The 19,172-nt window shown below is 39.7% G+C and overlaps 2 protein-coding genes across 2 annotated transcripts; one reads left to right on the plus strand and one right to left on the minus strand.

The window, feature by feature from the left end:
• The first annotated feature begins 399 nt into the window (after positions 1-399).
• LOC131250654 (uncharacterized) lies at positions 400-867 on the plus strand. Its single transcript, XM_058250937.1, has one exon. The coding sequence runs from the start codon at positions 400-402 to the stop codon at positions 865-867; it is 468 nt and encodes a 155-aa protein (XP_058106920.1).
• Positions 868-13,151: 12,284 nt separating this feature from the next.
• On the minus strand, positions 13,152-18,123 carry LOC131251398 (uncharacterized). Its single transcript, XM_058252070.1, has 4 exons — positions 17,941-18,123; positions 17,779-17,854; positions 17,470-17,642; positions 13,152-13,331 (listed from the first exon to the last, which is right to left on the minus strand). The coding sequence occupies exons 1-4, from the start codon at positions 18,048-18,050 to the stop codon at positions 13,259-13,261; spliced, it is 432 nt and encodes a 143-aa protein (XP_058108053.1). The 5' UTR covers positions 18,051-18,123; the 3' UTR covers positions 13,152-13,258.
• Positions 18,124-19,172: the final 1,049 nt, after the last annotated feature.

Raw genomic sequence — 19,172 nt, forward strand, 5'->3', positions numbered from 1 at the left:
TAATTATTGTGAAACTACAGACACTCCATCGCAGTTTTGAAAATTTGTCTATGAAAAGTTCTGAGACAGTGTAAGAATTTTTTTCATGAGTCAGTTCAGTTGTAAAACAAATAAAAACATATGGAGAAGAATTGATTGATCAAAAAATTGCTGAAAAAGTATTACGGAGCCTTCCTCCTAAGTATGATCATGTAGTCGCTGCCATAGAAGAGTCTAAAGACTTATCTGTGTATTTTGTAAATGAACTAATGGGTTCTCTTCAAGCACATGAGCAGTGGTTGAACATGGTTACATAAAGCTCAATAGAGCAAGCCTTTCAGTCAAAAGTAGACCTTAAAAAATGCATCGTCGGTTCAGGAAGAGGATACGGTGGAAGAGGACGAGGACGTGGACGTATAAATGCATCTCAAGGAAGAGGAAGAGACCAATTCCATGGTAAACAGAGAAACTTCAATGGAGGTAATAATGATTCCACTTCTCTGTCATGTTCAATTTGCAAAAGAACAAATCATGTTGATAAGGATTGTGGGTATAAGAACAAAGATGGAGATCTCCCACAATGCTTTCAATGCAAAAAATATAAGACACATTGAAAAGAATTGCCACCAAAAAGCTAGGGAACAAGCCAATTTTCATGAAGAAAAAGAAGACGCAAAAGATGAAACTGAAGATAAGTTGTTTCTTTCATGCCTTGCTAAAATGAATGATGAAGTTTGGTATTTAGATAGTGGGTGTAGTAACCATATGACTGGGAATAAAAATTACTTTGTGGAAATTGATGAATCTGTCAAACCACAAGTAACAATGGGTGATAACAATCAAGTCAAGGTACATGGAATTGGTACTATTGTTGTTGCTACAAGGTAAGGAAAGAAACTCATTACTAATGTTATGTATGTTCCTGGGTTAGCTCAAAATTTGCTAAGTTTGGGCCAGTTGATGAGGAAGGGTTACTATGCCATGTTTGATAGTGATGAATGCATGGTTTATAATAAGAAAAGCATAAGTTGGTATTCTCTGTAAAAATGATAGAAAATAAGATGCACCGCCCAATGCAAACACTGTCCTTAAGTGGAAGTAAATATTTTATTATATTTGTTGATGATTGCACAAGGATGACATGGGTGTATTTTATGGAAGAAAAATCTGAGGCTCTATCCATATTCAAGAAATTTAAATCTCTTGTCGAAAATCAATGTGGTCACTCTATTATCAAATTGCGTACTGACCATGGTGGTGAGTTTACTTCCAAAGAATTCAGCATGTTTTGCAGTGATATGGGTATCCAAAGGCAATTAATAGCAAGTTATAGCCCACAGTAAAATGGGGTGGCGGAGCACAAGGACAGAACCATTGTTGAAGCAGCAAGAAGTATGTTAAAAGATAAAGGCCTTCCAAATAACTATTAGGTAGAAGCTATTTCAGTGGCTATATATTTGATCAATCGATTTCCTACAAGAGCAGTGAAAGGAAAAACTCCTTATGAAGCATGGAACGGAAAGAAACCTGGGGTAAGTCATTTAAAGATTTTTGGTTCAGTACCCTATGCATTTGTACATTCTGAAAAAAGGCAAAAGTTAGATAACAAAAGCACAAAGTACATCTTCATAGGCTTTATGAACCTATTTTCAAAAAATTAATTATAAGCCGAGATGTAATATTTAATGAAAATGATGCTTGGAAGTGGCAAAGTGAAGAGCGTGTTCCATTGTGTGTACAAGATGAAAGCTCTTCTTTTGAACCACCTGCTCCTGTGAATCCTCCGCAAAATTCTAGTGAGTCATATAGTTCATCTTCTGATTTAACTCCTAGAAGGGAAAGAAGTCTTGCCGATATATATGATTGATGTGAATTTGTTTTTTTTGCTATGGAGCCCACTTGTTTTGAAGATGCGGTAACAAAAAAGAAATGGTGTCAAGCGATGAACGAAGAGATTGAAGCAATTGTGAAGAACAACAGTTGGAAATTGGTGGATTTGCCTTCCAGTAAAGAAGCTATTGGACTCAAATGGATATACAAATCAAAGTTTAATTCCGATGGCTCTCTGACTCTCTGCAAAGGCATAAAGCTCGTCTGGTTGCAAAGAGATATGCACAACAGCCAGGTATTGATTTCTTTAAAACTTTTGCACCGGTTTCTAAAATTGATACTATTAGAACTGTTCTGGCTTTGGTAGCTCAAAGAAGTTGGCAAGTTTTTCAGTTAGATATCAAGTCAGCCTTTCTTAATGGTGAACTTGAAGAGGAAGTGTATGTTGAACAACCCCAAGGTTTTGAGGTAAAAGGGATGGAGCATAAGGTGAACAAAAATTGAAGAAGGCACTTTATGGGCTTAAACAAGCTCCAAGAGCATGGTATAGCAAAATTGACAAATATTTTACAGAAAATGGTTTTCATAAAAGTGCTAGTGAACTTACTCTTTATGTGAAAACTCATGCTAATAAAGATATCTTGATTGTGTCTTTATATGTGGATGACATGATATATATACACAGGGGGTTCTTCTAAAATGATGAAAGAATTCAAGTGTAGTATGATGCAGAATTTTGAAATGTCGGATTTGTGATTTTTGCACTACTTCCTTGGAATTCAAGTCATTCAAGATCAAAATGGCATTCTCATATGTCAGAAAAAATATGCCTTGGATTTATTTAATTAAAAAAAATAAATTGGCATGTCAGACTGTGCCCCTGCAAAGACACCCATGAATGTGAATGAGAAGTTTACTTTGACTGATGGCACTGAGAAAACTGATGAGAAGCACTTTAGAAGTATAGTTGGAAGGCTGATTTATCTCACTCATACAAGGCCAGATATTATGTTTTCTATGGGCATCATCTCCAGGTTTATGCATAATCCAAGCATCATCTTGTGGCGACAAAAAGAATTATGAGATACATTCGTGGCAATCTCAATTTTGGCCAATATACAAAGGTCACTAATTTTAAATTAATTTCATTCTCCGATAGTGATTGGGCAGGTTGTATAGATGACAGGAAAAGCACTACAGGTTGTCTTCAGTCTTGGTTCGGGAGTCATATCATGGGCATCAAAGAAACAGTTGACTACGGCACTGTCAAGCACTGAAGCTGAGTATATTGCAACTACAATGACTGCAAGTCAAGCAATTTGGCTCTATTGGATTTTGTGTGATTTTAACGAGAAGCAAAATGATGCGACATGGATGTTTTGTGATAACAAGTCTACCATTGCAATTATCAAAAATCCAGTACATCAAGGAAGAACCAAGCACATCGAAATTCGTCATGACTTCATCCGAGAAGTCCTTGCTAGAGAAGAAGTGGAGCTGAAGTATTGCAACACTGAAGATCAATTGGCAGATATTTTCACAAAAGCCTTATCAGAAGAAAAATTGAAGAAATTCCGCTACATGATGGGAGTACAGCCACAAGTTTGAATTAAAGGGGCGTGTTAGATATAATTCAAATTGAGTCCATGTATTTTGGTATTTTTGAATAAGTCAAAACCCATAGGTCTAGGTGTCTAGTGTGTTAGAAATGTTCAAAGTTTCAGTTACTATTCTAAAGGGGTTGTTGGGATAAGTTAGAGAAAAAGTAGGATGTGGTTTAACATATGCAAACCATGGAGTCTATTTAAGTGGTTTTCATGTATTAAAAAAAAGTGTGTGTGAATAATATTTTATTGAAGTTTTTTAAACCTGTCTCTTCCATCTGCATTTCCTACAACCCATTCTGTTAAACATATAATTTCCATTTGAGCAATGAGTAGCCTAATATCTAGCTATCAAGGGAGGACTACATTCTATTCACACGAAATGACCAAGCAAAAAGGACATCCACTAAAACCACATCAATGGATGTAGAAAAGGACAATGTCAATAATCAAAGCAGTAACAATTATCAGTATAGCTTGGTTAATGCCAAAAAATAAATTAATTAAAAATAACTCATCAAAGAATTTTTCTTTAAAAAATAAGAAGGATATTAGAGCTGAAGTAAATCCAATGACAACACCTGTACACAAAGATGTCAGTAATGTAGAGAAAAAGATACAACCCCACATGATCTCATAGGGACCTGTAAAGAAATGGAGTTGGAAGAAAATGAACAATTATTGGTGCATATTTAATTAGACAACTTAGATTAGCAACACGCTATTATAGTTATTCTAGTTTTGATTTATTTGACTATTCCATGGTGATTCCCATAAGCTACATTAGATAGGTGTCCTTTATCGTTAAAAATGAATTGGATTGATTAGACCAAGAAAAAAACTTCAAGAGGAATTCCAAGGAAACTAGGCCTTGGTAATGTATTGAATAATTTCGAAGGAGAGGCAAGAGGCAAATTTTAGAAAGATATTCCAGTTTCCAATCAAAACCTTGAAGGTATCTGGAGGTATGTTGACAATCTTATTTTAGAGATTTCCAAACATTGCTAGATTGTTGTTAACCTTCCTTCTCATTCTAGTGACAAAAGGTATCTGGAGGTACGTTGACAATGTTATTTACATTTATGGATCCTTTCTGTTAAGGTTATGAAGTTGGCAAGAGGTTGGCATGTGGACTTTCTTTTCGGCCCCAGAGGTTGCCTTTTATGGATCCTTCTCAACAGGAGCACCTTATTGTATCCAATTGGCAAGTGAACTGTAGAAGGAACAGTTAGAACAATGGATTTAAACTCACAACAATTGGATGGTCGAAGCCTTGAATCACTGAGATTTTTGGTAGAGCTGATCAACAAGATGGCCCACCAGATCAACAGTCCTGATCGGCCCATGTTTGCCACTTGCACCATGCAGTATTTGTGCATTGCACCACATGCAAGAATCCTTCAAGGAAAATACGACTATGAACTTGGATAACTTTTGACGCGTTAGCTGTTGTTTATGTATATATAGCAGCATGGGCCGCACATGCATGCCCGTGACTGAATGTAGTTGTGCATGTCTCTCTTGTGCATGTGAGGGCATGTGCATGCATGTGAATGAATGTGGTTGTGCATACCTCTCTTGTGAAAGTGCGGGCACATGCTAACAGGAAGCATTCCATAGCTAAGGAGAAAAGATCAACATTTTCTTCCCCACACTAAGATTTGAATCCAAGGGAAGAATATTAGAAAAAGAAAATAAAATTTGAGTAGAATCTATGACTCTAAAGAAAGACGGGAAATACTATTAAAAACAAAGTTGAAGAATAAAAATCATCCAGAAATGCTAGCCAACTCCCTTACAGATTGAAGAATAGAATCTCTAGATATTTGATTTAATCCATGCATCACAACTGCAGAAATAGCCGGTGTAGGTAGGGGTGTACATCAAGTCGAACCGAGTCAAGCTGGCCTCAACTCGACTCGGCTCAAACACTGGCTGACCTCAGCTCGAACTCAGCTCGGCTCAGTCCTCGAGCCTGACTGGCCAGCTCGGTTCGGTTCGGTCAACAGCTCGGGCCGAGTTCGAGCCAAGATCGAGCCGAGTTCGTCATTGAGGCATTTCCACAAACACCTGAACTGCAAGAAAAGATCCAGCGGTATAAGATATGTGGGTGATTTGATAGATAGACAAAAAGATACTACACACGATATGCAGCCTTTTAACTGATGGGAACAAAACATACATTATACATTAAACGGCGAGATGTGAGCATACTTACATGATTTCATGGGTCATCGGCATGTTTAATGTTACACTAGTAGCTTAAGTTCGTCGCTACTCAGAACCATTGAGTTTGCTTCTGCTCTTTGCCAGCCAGCTGGTGCCTCAGCAGCTCTATGTATTTTAGATGCCCCATAACTTCCTCGGTTGCCAGCTCCTGAGGTACAGCACAATCAGAATGGATTGGGTCCCAAAGAACAGAACAGGAGCAGTCCCAATCATCAGTTTGAACTTCAAAAAGAGGTGTCCTGCGCCAAACCTTCCTTGCCACCAGCCACGTTTGGTTGAGTCATTTTATCAAACAGTTGGTGAGCAACATCAATGGCAAAGTAACCGAGTCACCAAACTGGTTTGATCCGAGTTGGATTGGAGCTGCATTCGATCCGAGTCGAGTCGGAACTCATTTTCGAGCTCGAGTCGAGTCGAGCGAACCGAGCTAGCTCGGTTCGTGTACACCCCTAGGTGTAGGTGATGTATTCCAGTCTGAAGTCACATACTAAGACTGTCAGACATCATTCCAAGTATCTTGTAGGGAGTTTGCCTCTAAATCACATAGAGGAAGCATAGTTCTCAATGCCTCTACATTTTTACATAGATTTCCTTTGAAAATGCTCACCATTCAATATGTGCTTAGAAAACAGATGATTAAATCCGTTGTTGAGCCAGGGAAATAAGCATAAATGCATGATTGATCGAATACTAGATTGGAATGAGAAGCAAGCCACCACTGATTACATTACAAGACCAGCGTTCTGGTTTTTCAGGATTAGCTTGTCTCAGATAGCTAATAAAGACCTACGAACAGCATCAGAGACGTCAGGTAAAAGAGGAACTGGATCTGCAGATCTCACGGGAGATGCAACATCCAATGAAAATAGGCTAAAGATTCTATATCTAGGATCTTTCAAACCGGTGGATTTTTTGGCACATGGGCCATCCATGTAAATGAGGGAACCTCAGTTTTAAATAATAATAAAAAATAGTCAACAAAACTAATGTATATCATGCAGTGAAAACATCTAAAGACCAACTTACAACACATCATAGCATGTAATAGGCAATTTGCAACTACAAAATAAAACAGTTCAACTCACCATACAACACATGGGTTGAGAGTCAATACAACACATTGGAGTTACCAATCATACAAAGTGGGCCCCCAAGGTTCAATGATCCAAACCATTGATATGATGGGTATCGCAACACACCAAACATTTGCAACTGTTGTTGAATTGTAAAAACCATAACCCAGGTTGTATGCAGGGGCCACTGCTTTTTAAGCCATCCAATCCATTCATAATATGCACCCCACCATTATTAATAGACAAAAAAAAACAAGGAAACCGAAATACCTTCAACTCAGCTCCATACTTTAGTCTTGAGCAAACCCATACCATGGTATGTTCAACAGTACCTTCCCTTAAGAAGCACCATGAGAAATTGTAGTGGTCAAAAGCTAGCAAGCAATAACAGATTTTATTTACTTGGTGGTAGAATTTGAGGAAATGTGTAGATCAGCTTCAATAGATCATATTAGTGAAACTTAGGAGGGCTTTCATAAAGAGAATTAAAAAAGCATAACTTACCGAAGTTAGCAGTAAAGACATAATGATACATGTCACCTTTTTATTTAACTTGGTTGGTGGCAGAAACCGAAGAGATGTGAAGATTGGCTTCAATTGTGAAACTTGGGAGGCTTTCATTAAGAGAATTAAGGGAGGCTTTCATAAAGAGAATTAAAATGCATCAGCTTGCAAAAGTTATTGAAACTCAAGAAAATTGAAAGCAGTTAACGTATTGAAAGGGACAATACCTAACCTAATCCGTGAGTACCAAATTTGCATCAAAAAAGGATTTTACTCCATCATGTTGTATATGTAAAATCCACTCCATCCATCAAGTGTGTGTCTCTTCGTTAATGCAAAACTTGAACTCTCCACCCACAAATAAAAATCCTCTTCAGCCTCATACCCTCTTTGATGCCTTCATAAGAAAAAATAGGTAGGTTTGGCCATGAGAAAGTGTGTGTTCCCCTAGGCACTTTAATAATAGAGTTTAGATTGGAATATAAGGATCAAAAGCTTTGATTAGATCGTCTTTTAGTATTCTTCTTATCAATTTATTTCTTAATTGTTCAAATTTCCCTAGTGTTCGATTCTAGCGCAAGATCCTATTGTAGATGATGCATAACATTTGTCTATTTTAAATTATACCCCAATATTTTCAACTAGCTAGAAAACCATTTTTTTATGATCGATGGTTATTACTTTGATTCCACGGTAATCAACCCTTGTGTAAAGTGTTTTGTGATTTTTCCTATTCAAGATAGTCCAAAAAAAAGGATGTCATGTACACACTCATAAGACCTTACCCCAACTAATGAGGACATTCGAGCACCATACCAAAGGAGAGCTAAGCCAATCTCCCTATGGCTAGACAACCATTACATGGGGTCCACTTGACCCAATTCACATTTCTACCACGTTGAAAAACCCACGTGCATGTTCGTACATCTTCAAAGACCCCACACTAGGAAAATGCAAGTGAGTTGCATATAGGAGCTTGATGAGCATAATAATCAGACCGTTGGATCATCAACATCAGACATCTTAATCATAAACTCCCATGGTCTTCGAAATAGTTTAGTTGTTTAGATTATTTACATACTTTGTTATTTTTTGCATAGCTTATATTTTTATTAACATTAGGGAGTTAGTAACAACGCTTAATTTATTAAGCGTCTTTATGTTGAGAATTTTATCTGAGAGCGTCGACTTTTTGTAAAATGTCTTTTTTGAGACTATAAAGGAGAAAATGGGGTGTGTGGTGCCCTAATGCCATTATTTTAAGGAAAAAAAAAAGTTTTGTGTTTTCTCTTCTTGTGCTATGAAGAATACTCAATGTGATTTGGAGCTTGGGTGAGGTGTGATTAAATTCCCTATTCAACGGAGGTGTGAGGCTTTCATCTATCTTCCTTCTATGTTCCTTTCTATCCAAAAGAGGTATTTTACCAAAAACTTCATCTCTCTTCTTCCCTTCATATTCAAAACTATCCAAATCATCTTTTTCTTTAACTTTTCGTCATTCAACTTCAACCCCAATCAAAATTAACCATTGAGGACTCCAAAATCCCAAACCCAAAACCTTGATTCTCCTCTACTAATACCTAAATCCATCAATCCCCTTAACCAATTCACCAAATTTATTCCTAATTTCATCTTTTTCCAAAATTCTTAAAAACCCTAATTCCAAAATTCTCAATTTTCATGAACCTTAATTTTTCAAATTTCAAATTTTTCCTTCCTAACCTTAATTATAAAACCTACAAGTTAGTCCCTTAGCTGTGGAACGTGCCTATGTTAAATTGAAAGTTCTATCATTGCATCCGGCCTAATTTTAATTGATTTATATGATTTCTTAGCATACGGGCATGTGATTTAGGTTAAATCGTATTTTATTTCATATTATTTACTCTTAATTATGTGGTGAGTTAAACATCCTTTGTTAATTGAATTACTTTATGAACTCATTCATAATCCCCATGTTGCATGCTAGGATTAAATCATGTGTCCTATATCACCAACCATTTTGTCAATGAAGATAGATAATGAAATTGAGGGTCAAGATTTCAAGAGTCTCAAAATGTGAGGGGAGCAGAATTGAACTCATGGATGGGAGTAAATGAAATGAAATGAAATGGGGGTAAAAGAACTTATAAATGAAATTCTCTTTTTGGGAGAGGATTTCAAAGTAAATGGAGTGAAATGCCATTTTGACCTTCATTGGAGAGTCGCGCAAGTAAACAAAGATGCCGCTACGCACATGTCTACCATACACATGGCACATTGATGATGCTCCAAACACATGACACATGTCTGTCATACTAGTGGCACTCTGATGATACTCCAAACAATTCAATTATTGGCTACATCACTAAAATTATACTAATATAATGATAAAAAAAGGTCCAAAAGTTGGCCCTCTAAATGGACAATCGAAAAACATTAGCAAATTGTTTGCTTGTGATCCTTACATTTGTGGCCCACCTGAGGCTTAAATTTTCTCACCTTCAGCTAAAGTATATATTTTAATGGTAAGCTACAAATCATATCATAAATATGTAACTCAAAATTATATTGTCCATATGGTAGACCTCATTGTAAATGCATAAAAAAAAAAAACAACATAAAATAGTAAAATGCTATTGTAATTATCGGATTAGTGGATACTTGTTATATATTTAATTTTAATTACAGAATAACACCAAGTTTCCAATTATTCTATCATAACAAAATAGTTTATTGAATTGGGTTAAAATTTGTTACAGAACCAAATTATTATATTTAGTTCCCATCCTCTCTTAACCACAAATATGAATTTTGTGGTATGCCATTCTTTTTTAGCTAATCAATTGCCAATTCATACATGGGCCAGGTTAGCCTGCCTATGTTCACCCATGTGTATTATGGGTGGGGTACTCCCAAGTATTACTCATGGCCTTAAAATCACCCTGTTAAAGTAAATTTAGAACTCGGTTGGCATCTTTACTCTAATTCAATAAGAGCTTTTTTTCAATTAGAACTATTTCAATAAGCTCTTGTTTTAAATAAGATCGTTTGGTAAAATCATTTTTTCAAGTCTAAAAAAAGCTCTTATTTAAAATAAGCACGTTTGGTAAAACCTTCAAATAATAGTTTTTTTTTTTTTTTTAAGGGTATTTGATGTTATTTTTAAAGATTACGACAATTTTATTATAAGAGCAATCCAATGGTTGTTTTCTTGAATCTCATCATAGATGAACCATGGCCCAAATGACAAATGACAAAAGAATGGACAAATACAATCTTCATATTTTTTTAGAAATTTGGCTCATCCATTATGTTGTACATTAGATGTAGATCAATCATCATATGGAGCCCACCTTTGATGTGAACCGTCCATTCTATGAGCCAAACCTTCAAAGTGGGTCGTCCATCACACAAGGCCCATCTTGGATGTTGACCATTCATCATTAGGGGCCTACCTTGATGTATGTCATCCATCATGTGGGGCCCACCATCAGTACTAATTATCCTTTATGTGGGCCCCCTCAATGTCCACTACCCATCATGTGGAGTCTACATTTGATGTGTCCATAGTGTGGGCAAACCTTTGAAGTGGATTGTCCATCATATGGAGCCCACTTTTGATATCCACCATTCATCGTGTGAGGTACACCTTCTATGTGGATCATCCATCATGTGGCCCACTTTGGATATGGGTCATCCATCATGTGAGACCTTGTATGTGGACTGTTGTTGCTCGAATCTGGATGGGCAGGGGCTACACTTGTAGGCGTATGGGTACCTACTCCAGTAGAATTTAAAGAACAGTGGGGGCACTGGTTATGGCCGGGGACCCTCCGATGTTTAAGTCGAGCGAGTTAAATTAAAGTAGAAACAGGACTTGAGTTAGGATTTTTGGTGATTACCTTCCTTTATTGGCAGCAAGTGTATTTATAGGGTGCTTAGGCGGCTCCTGAACTTGCGTATCTTGTTTGGATATGTTGGATCCTTACTCTTGCTTGGGTGGTAGGCTCTTAGGAGTTTCATCACCCGGTCAAGGGTTCGAGTATCCATAGGTGGTGAAATTCCACTACTGTGAGTGTGTGGGAGTGCATGTGCTAAAAAAAAAAAAAAAAAAATCTTGTTTGGATATGCTGGACTTGCATACCGTGATGGGATACACTAGATATGTTGAAGGGTCCTTATTTGAATGACGATCTGTTTCCGAAAGCATTGTCGAGCTAGCCTCACTCAGCATGGTATTTGGGCAGAATCTTGCCAAATCTTCCCTTTCTTAGCTCGGGGTGGAATTCTCTCCAGATTTTTCCCCTCTTAGGTCGGGTTCGATCTGGCTAGCTCGGGAGGTTAGTCCTGTTACTGAGCTCTGACCTTAAGCAGTTCAACTCACCATCGACCCTTGAGGTTAGCCCAGGGCTCGTCTCACCATTGATGCCTCGGTAGCTTAGGGAGTTTGTTACGGTATTCTTAGTCAGTACAACTTTGAGATACTCTTATGATTGGTTGCATATTTGGTACAACAGGGTAGTTCAATTTTCCCCATAATAGTTGATGTGGGTCATCCATCATGTGGCCCACTTTGGATATGGGTCATTCATCATGCGAGACCTTGCATGTGGACTGTTCATTAGGTGGGGCCCACTTGAGGAGGCCATCCATTATGTGAGGGGCCACACTTTAATGTAGGCTATCCATCATGTGAAGCCCACTCTATCATGGGCTCACCTTAATGTGGACCATTCATTATGTGGGGGCCACCTTCAATATGAATCATTCATCATGTGGGCCCACCTTTGATGTCAACTGACCATCATGTGGGCCCACTTTCAATGACCATCATCCATCATGTGGGTCCAACCTTTGATGTGGACTGCCCATCAAATGGGACCCACTTGATGTGCATGTTCCGTCATGCTAGCCCACACTTTGATGTGGGTCATCTATCATGTGGGGCCTCCTTTGATGCGAATCATTCATTACGTGGACCACACCGCAAGAAACAATGGTGATTGACCATTACAAACTTCTCATGGGCCACAAAAGTTTAAGATCAAGTTGATATTTTTATTTTGGTCCCTTCATCCAGGTCCTTGTGACCTTATCAACAGGTTGGATTGAAAATAAACATTCAGCGACTTACAGGATGTTATCAATGGTGAGTATTCATTCACCAATGTTTCCTGTGGTGCAGTCCAGCTACGATTTGGATCTACTTGGTTTTTGGGATCATGCCGTAAAATGAGCTGTCAAAACCGATGGACAGCATGGATATATGGTACATATATGACAGTGGGCTCCACAGTCAGGGATTCACCCACTGAAGCTGTGTCAGTCAAATACATGGCTTTGCATTGACTTTTGATTTAACTAGTCTCAAAAATCCACTGTTGGGAAATCAAGCTGCAATCTATGCATGTGGGAGCATTTATAGATAAGCACAGGTGGGCCCAAGAACTCATATTGGATCATGAACAGATAGCATTGCCGTTAGCACAAGCCTCGCCCACTTACTAATAAGGCCTGAACCTTTACACAGCCTAATCCAACCGCCCAAAGAATCTGTGTAAGGATGGCCCACACTTGGAATCAAGGCCTCAGCCTAGCCCTTTAACTTAAAGAGCTGGCATGGCCCACTGAAAATCCTCATGTAGCCTTCCAATCTTCTGCCTTTTCGCATCATAACAATCAACGATGGATGGTTAAGAAATTATGGCAATCAGTTGGGATACAGAAAAAAAAAACCTGTAGCCAATGCTACGATTGATTGATGATTGGATATTCAGTTCCCATCCCATCCACACCAAATGGAAATGCTGATAATTCTAACCTACCATCAAAGAGGGAACTAATGCAATAACCATACCACAACCACAGCCGTTGAATCATAGAGATCTTGAAGTGACTACCACAGTTAAACATGAAGCTCATGGTGGTCATTGATGATAACTCGACCGCATCCAGGGAAGGAATGTCTCCTATTTATTTAACATCAGCCAAAAGTCACATACAACAGTATCAAACTAATCTGCAAGCAGGGTAAAAGAGAAAGAGAAACAGATCTGATCAACGGAGAAGATTGATTCCAAAGGATGCTGTGCAAATGATAAGCCCCATCAGTGCTGGGAAGTAAAGTCCCCTGAGAAAGTAAAAAAACAAACATGAAATTGTTGGTTGGGTGTAAACAGAAACATGAAAGACGAACAATCGCAGCACCAAAGCATGTACTTCAGATAAAGACAAGGACCCAGCTGAAAATTGGATGTGCGCGCAACAGCCGTTGCTTGCTGGCTTCAAAGCCTATTAGTAAAATGCACAAAGTAAATAGACCTGGGAAGGATGGGCCCACTAAATGTCAGCCCTACAAGCATTAAATAAGTTGGACAGGGCTCACATGGGCCACCCCTTACTATGCCTTTAAGCCTACAAAAATGCCTAATGAATCACCCAAGCCAGAAGTGAAACAAGCTCAGAACAGCTCAACGATGGGCAGCAATGCACTTGACCGCTTCTGAGATCAGCTTAGGCCTAGCTAAATAGGGAGTGGGTTAAGCTGGAAAATGAGACCATTTAAGTAAATAACTTAACCAATTCGGCAGGTCAACCTAGGACACAGATGAGCGTACTCGGTCTGGTCACCAACACAATGACTAAGTCAAAATGCACTTGGATGTTTAAATGTTCAAATGCGCTTGCCCAAGTCACTGGGACTAAAACACCTTTTCGACTGAGTGAATCAGGAGTGATGGAAGAAGAGAGTACATGATATTGATAAGCTTAGGATCACCTGATTGGAATGATTTTTGCACATGGCTTGCTCCTAATTGCATGAATGAATGAACGATTAAGATCAACAATAGGTCACACCATGTGCCATTTAGATGGTTTGAGGACACTGCTAATGTCCCCACTTTCATGGGGACATTAGCAAAACCCTTCATATATAAAGAATTAAAAATCTAATTCTTTACCTGCTTCATCAAGCTGCTAGTGAATTCAGGAACCTTTTTTTAGGACTAGTCAAGAAATTGGGTTGAGTCCAGAAACCGCTTTTTTTGGCCCAATTAAATTCAGGCCTACATAGGTTTTGGTTCTCCCCATCAACTTGGACCAGTTGAAAGCAACCTGGCTCAGGTCAAGTCGGGTCCAGGTTGGGTCCCTTAATTTTAATAGTAATATTATATATTATATATGGTTATTCTAGCAACGTAACAACATTTCCTAACCTGCACGGCAGATGCGCGTATGAGAGCTCATTTACATGCCAAGTGTGTAAAAGCGGCACGTCTGTGTGATCTAACTCAATCATCGAATGGGCCTAGCCATATAAATGCTTTTTATTTGACCCAAACTAGATTTATTAGGATTTGTTAGGTCGTTGGGGAATTCATTCCTTAGTTTTTATGTTTCCTGAGAATATTAGTGTTAGCTTAATATTTCCTAAGAAATTATTAAATTATTTTGGTTGATGCATCAGGATGAAAAGTCTAAATTTCTGTTTAAATTCTCAAAGTTTTCCATTCCTAGCTAGGACAAGTTTTTTAAGGAAAACTGGGGATGGGAATTCCTGAAAATATGTAAAAGCCAAATAAGAAGTATGAACCAAATATGTTTTTTTTATTGATTAAGTGAATTACTATGCTTACACACACACACACACACACACACACACACACACACACACACACACACACACACACAGAGAGAGAGAGAGAGGAAACTGTTTCCTCTTGCCATGTCCCACCAAAGTTTTGGATCAAGGTAAAAGTTGGGTCCCAAGGGTTTCATGGGGTGTTGCATCACATTTCTTAAGAAGTTATCGTTCCCAGCTAAGCATTTTGATATATATATATATATATATATATATATATATATATATATATATATATACATCCGACCAAACGCCCCCTTCAAAACATGATAGGTACCCAATCCAATCAGATCTGGGTTTGGGCCTTCAAGATGAAAACCATAACTAAAATGACGCAGACCTGATTCACCCAAACCCCGCTAGCTCAGGCACCATACTATAGGACCTGACTCCAACTTGAACTATTGAGAGCCCTAGCCAGGTAAGGCAGGGTTGAACTTTGGCTTGGGCTCAATAAATTTAAGTGAGTTGGATTGCACCACTGGATAATGGGACATGGGTAATGTTCATACCATAATCGGAACATGGTCTACTTGACAGACACAACCTGAACCGGACCCATTGCCATGTGCAGTCGCACCTAGCCAGCAACATAACACAGGCACTTCCATATGCAGCCCTAATTTCCAACCTAGCATTTGTAGGTAATATCCAAGCTGTATATCAGGTGGGACCAACCTCATGGATCATTTGCCCAACAACTCAGGCTGCTCAACTCCAAAAGAGACTGCACATGTACGAAACAATGGACGGTCCCAACAAAAAAAAGACAAAAGAAAAAATCTCTTGGAAGGGCGCAGATTCAGTTAGGTCAGGCTAGAGTTAGGTTGGAACTTGACGGAGTGCGTTCAAGTCATGACCATGGAACCCACCTTGATGTATGTATTGTATATCTGCGCCTTCCATTAGTTTTTCCAGCTCATTTTAGTATGCGGGCCTAAAACCGAAGCAGATCTAAATCTCAGGTGGACCACCACCACTGGAAACACTGGTGATTAACCATTAAAAACTTCCTATGAGCCACAAAAGTTTTGGATGCAGCTAATATTTGTATTTTCCATTCATCCAGGTTTGTTTGACCTTATCAACAGGTTGGATGGCAAATAAAGATTAGGCTGGGCCCTAGGAAGTTTTTAATGATAGGTGTTCAATCACCATGGTTTCCCATAGTGTGGTCCACGTGAGATTTGGATCTGCTTCAGTTTTCGGCCCATGTACCAAAATGATCTCGAAAAATGGATGGACGACATGGATATACAACACGTACATCAAGGTGGGCCCCACTGTCACTGAAACCGCATCCCTCTTGGACGCTCTTGCGGGTGCGTCCCACACAATGACTTGGGTGTACTGCAACTTGGGTCGGGGGCCTACGTGTGGAGGTAGCAAACCACATATAGAAATACTATACTGGGCAGTGTTATTGCAAATGAAGGCATGTACAGACATGAATACAGCCGTGTATATTTTGCAAATCGAAAGTGGAGTATATGGCTTGTACTCCCGCGGACTACCCAAACGGATACATGGAAACAGGAATACTGCGACTAGGGCTGTCAATGGGCCGATTACGGCCGGGCTAACCCTGTACAAGCCCGGCCCGTAATTCTGAACCTCAACCCAAATCAAGCCCTGGCCGTGACAGCGGACATAGTCCAGCCCGAGTTCGGCCCAAAATATTTACATAAAGCCCGACTTGTATCCGCCCGACCTCAAGCCCTAAACATGTCCGTGGATAAATGATACTTTGGTGTGCCTAATGTGTGAGGGGGAAGGGGGCGTAGAATGAAAAATGAACAAAAATAGGTTTATAAAAACCTATCGGCCGGGCCGTGTTTATAAGCTTTTGGGGAGGGTAAGCCCGAGTGCGGCCCGATTTACAATCGGGCTCCTATTTGTAAGCCCGAACCCGAACGTCGAGGCTGAACACCACCTCAAACCCGGCCCAATACGAGCAGAGCCCGAAGGGCCGTCAGGACTACCCGGCCCATTGACAGCCTTAGAGAAACTTCTGTAGTCCGCCCCAACATAGAGCAGACAGGCAGCTGGCACTGGGTAGATATTGAAGAAGCTATTTACGTGCCAAATCGCACACGTGTTACGGATCCTAGCCACTCAGCATGTAAGGGCCACCGTCACCATACACTGGCCCAAAAATTAAACAAGAATAAACGTCAGGTGGGCCACATATATTCATCTTTTCTGCAACCGTCCATTTCTCTAATGAATATGTGACCCGCCTAACGAAGAATGACCCTTTTTTTTTTTTTTTTCCGAACCAAGGCATCAGGATAATCCCCCTAGTGGATTGCCCCGAAACTTCACACATGCTCCCCATGCGCACGTATGACTCAGATTACACGCTTCCCTCCCCTCGCCCGTAAGGAGAGATGGCATTAAATCCTAAATCAATATAAATTGGAAATCAGCCCATCCCACTCACCAGGTGGGCCCCACGTGTACCATAAAAAAGTGCGGTTGAGATCAGTCGGCTTATATGTAGGGTCCACGTGACCCACTTAATACGTGGACAGACCTCATTTTGGAACGCCCAACTGACGGCTACTCCGGATATAATAAAAAAGATATTTTTTATTGAAGAAGGGAGGAGAGTGGTGGGCCATACCCGAGCTTCATTCTGTTCTCAGGTTTGCCAGTGGAGTAGCCCGTGAAATAGAAAAAGCGGGCCACTGTATAGAAGGCCCCTAATCCTGCAGCGATCAGAGGGTGCCGAATCCCTCCCAGCACCAGCACCGTGAAGAATACCGGCATCACCTCCAGAGAATTCTGGTGTCCTCTCTGCCACATCAAACCCCAACAAAAAAACATTTATTACAAAAATACCCCCATTCGTTATTAAATAACCAATTCCCAAAAATAAAGAAAGATAAGAAGAGAAGGGTATTTTTCTCATTTTCAAAATTTGGAAGCGAACCTGGATACAGTTGAAGAGCTTGGCATCCTTGTTTTCGGATTCTTGGGCGTATAGATTCGGGTAGAATACCTTATACCTGTAAAACCAAAAAAGGAAAAAAAAAACAAAAGATTAGATTACATGGGCCATCGTGATGTGGGTGATCCAGACCGTTGATCTTACTTTTTCCTGGCCTTGCCGACCTGGAAGGCCATCCAGAAGTTGAGAAACACATACGAAAGCAGCACCAGCACAACGCATCCATACTCCGCCGGCACTTGGACGACTGCCATCTCTCTCTCTCTCTCTCTCTCTCTCTCTCTCTCCAATCCGCTTTTTAGAGGGTAAAACCGAAGACTTTCAACTCTGGTTGATTAATCCGCATTTCTTGCATACTATGGAATACCGTGTGCCGATCTCTTTCTCTGCGGCACACGTGGCAGGGCAACTTATCATTTGAGTGCGCGGATTCAGTCAGGTCGTGACCGTGGGGCCCACCTTGATATATATGTTGTATATCCACGCCGTCTATCCGTTTTTCGAGCTAATATTTGGACTTGTGCCCAAAACTGAAGCAGATCCAAATCTAAGATGGACCACAGGAAACATTGGTGATTGAACGCCCACCATTAAAAATTTACTATGGGCAACCGTAATAATTATTTACCATCGAACCTATTGATACGGTCAAACAGACGTTGACGAAGACAAAATACAAATATCAGCTTGATCCAAAACTTGTGTGGCCCAAAAGTGGTTTTTAATAGTCAGTCACTGTTATTTCCTGTGGTGTGGTCCACCTGAGATTTGGATCTACTTCAGTTTCAGTTCCACGTTATAAAATAATCTTGTAAAATGGATGTGCGGTATGGATATACAATAAATACATCAAGGTGGGTACACGGTCACGGGCAGGTCCCCACCCCGCTGAATCCGCGCCCATCATTTGAGACGGTCTATATATTTCTACCCACCATGGATGGAACATGGTTTGAAGTTAATGTAGACCGCATGATCCTAGCAACCTGATCGGCGGCGTAACAAAAGTAGAGTTTCAATGGCCCCATGCTAAGAATGGTAGGTCAGGCAGAGCCCAATCAAGCCCAAAACTATGGCCCACTGCTGAGGGCCTTTATTCGCGAGACGCCCATTTAGACGCACCTAAAAAGAGTTTTTAGGTATAAACACTGTTTTGAGTTAAATCACAAATTTCTGTTGTGCATTGTGAATTCAGGTAAACCCAAAACCCTCAAGCCCGAAACCCTAAAGTCACACCTACTTACATCTTTTGTGAAAAGGTGTCACATGCCTCGCTCATGAAAAAGTGTAACATGTGCCTATGCAGATACGAGACCTGAAAAAAAAATGTAAAATTATCTTTTCAATTCATGCACGTTACTTTTTGTGTGGTTTTT

The sequence above is a fragment of the Magnolia sinica genome, chromosome 7, assembly GCF_029962835.1.
Source record: "Magnolia sinica isolate HGM2019 chromosome 7, MsV1, whole genome shotgun sequence".
NCBI classification, from domain to species: domain Eukaryota; kingdom Viridiplantae; phylum Streptophyta; class Magnoliopsida; order Magnoliales; family Magnoliaceae; genus Magnolia; species Magnolia sinica.

Bases quoted from the DNA above. Each gene is read 5' to 3' on its own strand.
- LOC131250654 (XM_058250937.1), top strand. From the start codon at position 400: ATGCATCTCAAGGAAGAGGAAGAGACCAATTCCATGGTAAACAGAGAA.
- LOC131251398 (XM_058252070.1), bottom strand. From the start codon at position 18,050: ATGGCAGTCGTCCAAGTGCCGGCGGAGTATGGATGCGTTGTGCTGGTG. The intron at 17,855-17,940 runs GTAAGATCAACG...TTGGTTTTACAG, and splicing joins GTCGGCAAGGCCAGGAAAAA to GTATAAGGTATTCTACCCGA. The intron at 13,332-17,469 runs GTATGGCCCACC...TTACTTTCTCAG, and splicing joins GAGAACAGAATGAAGCTCGG to GGGACTTTACTTCCCAGCAC.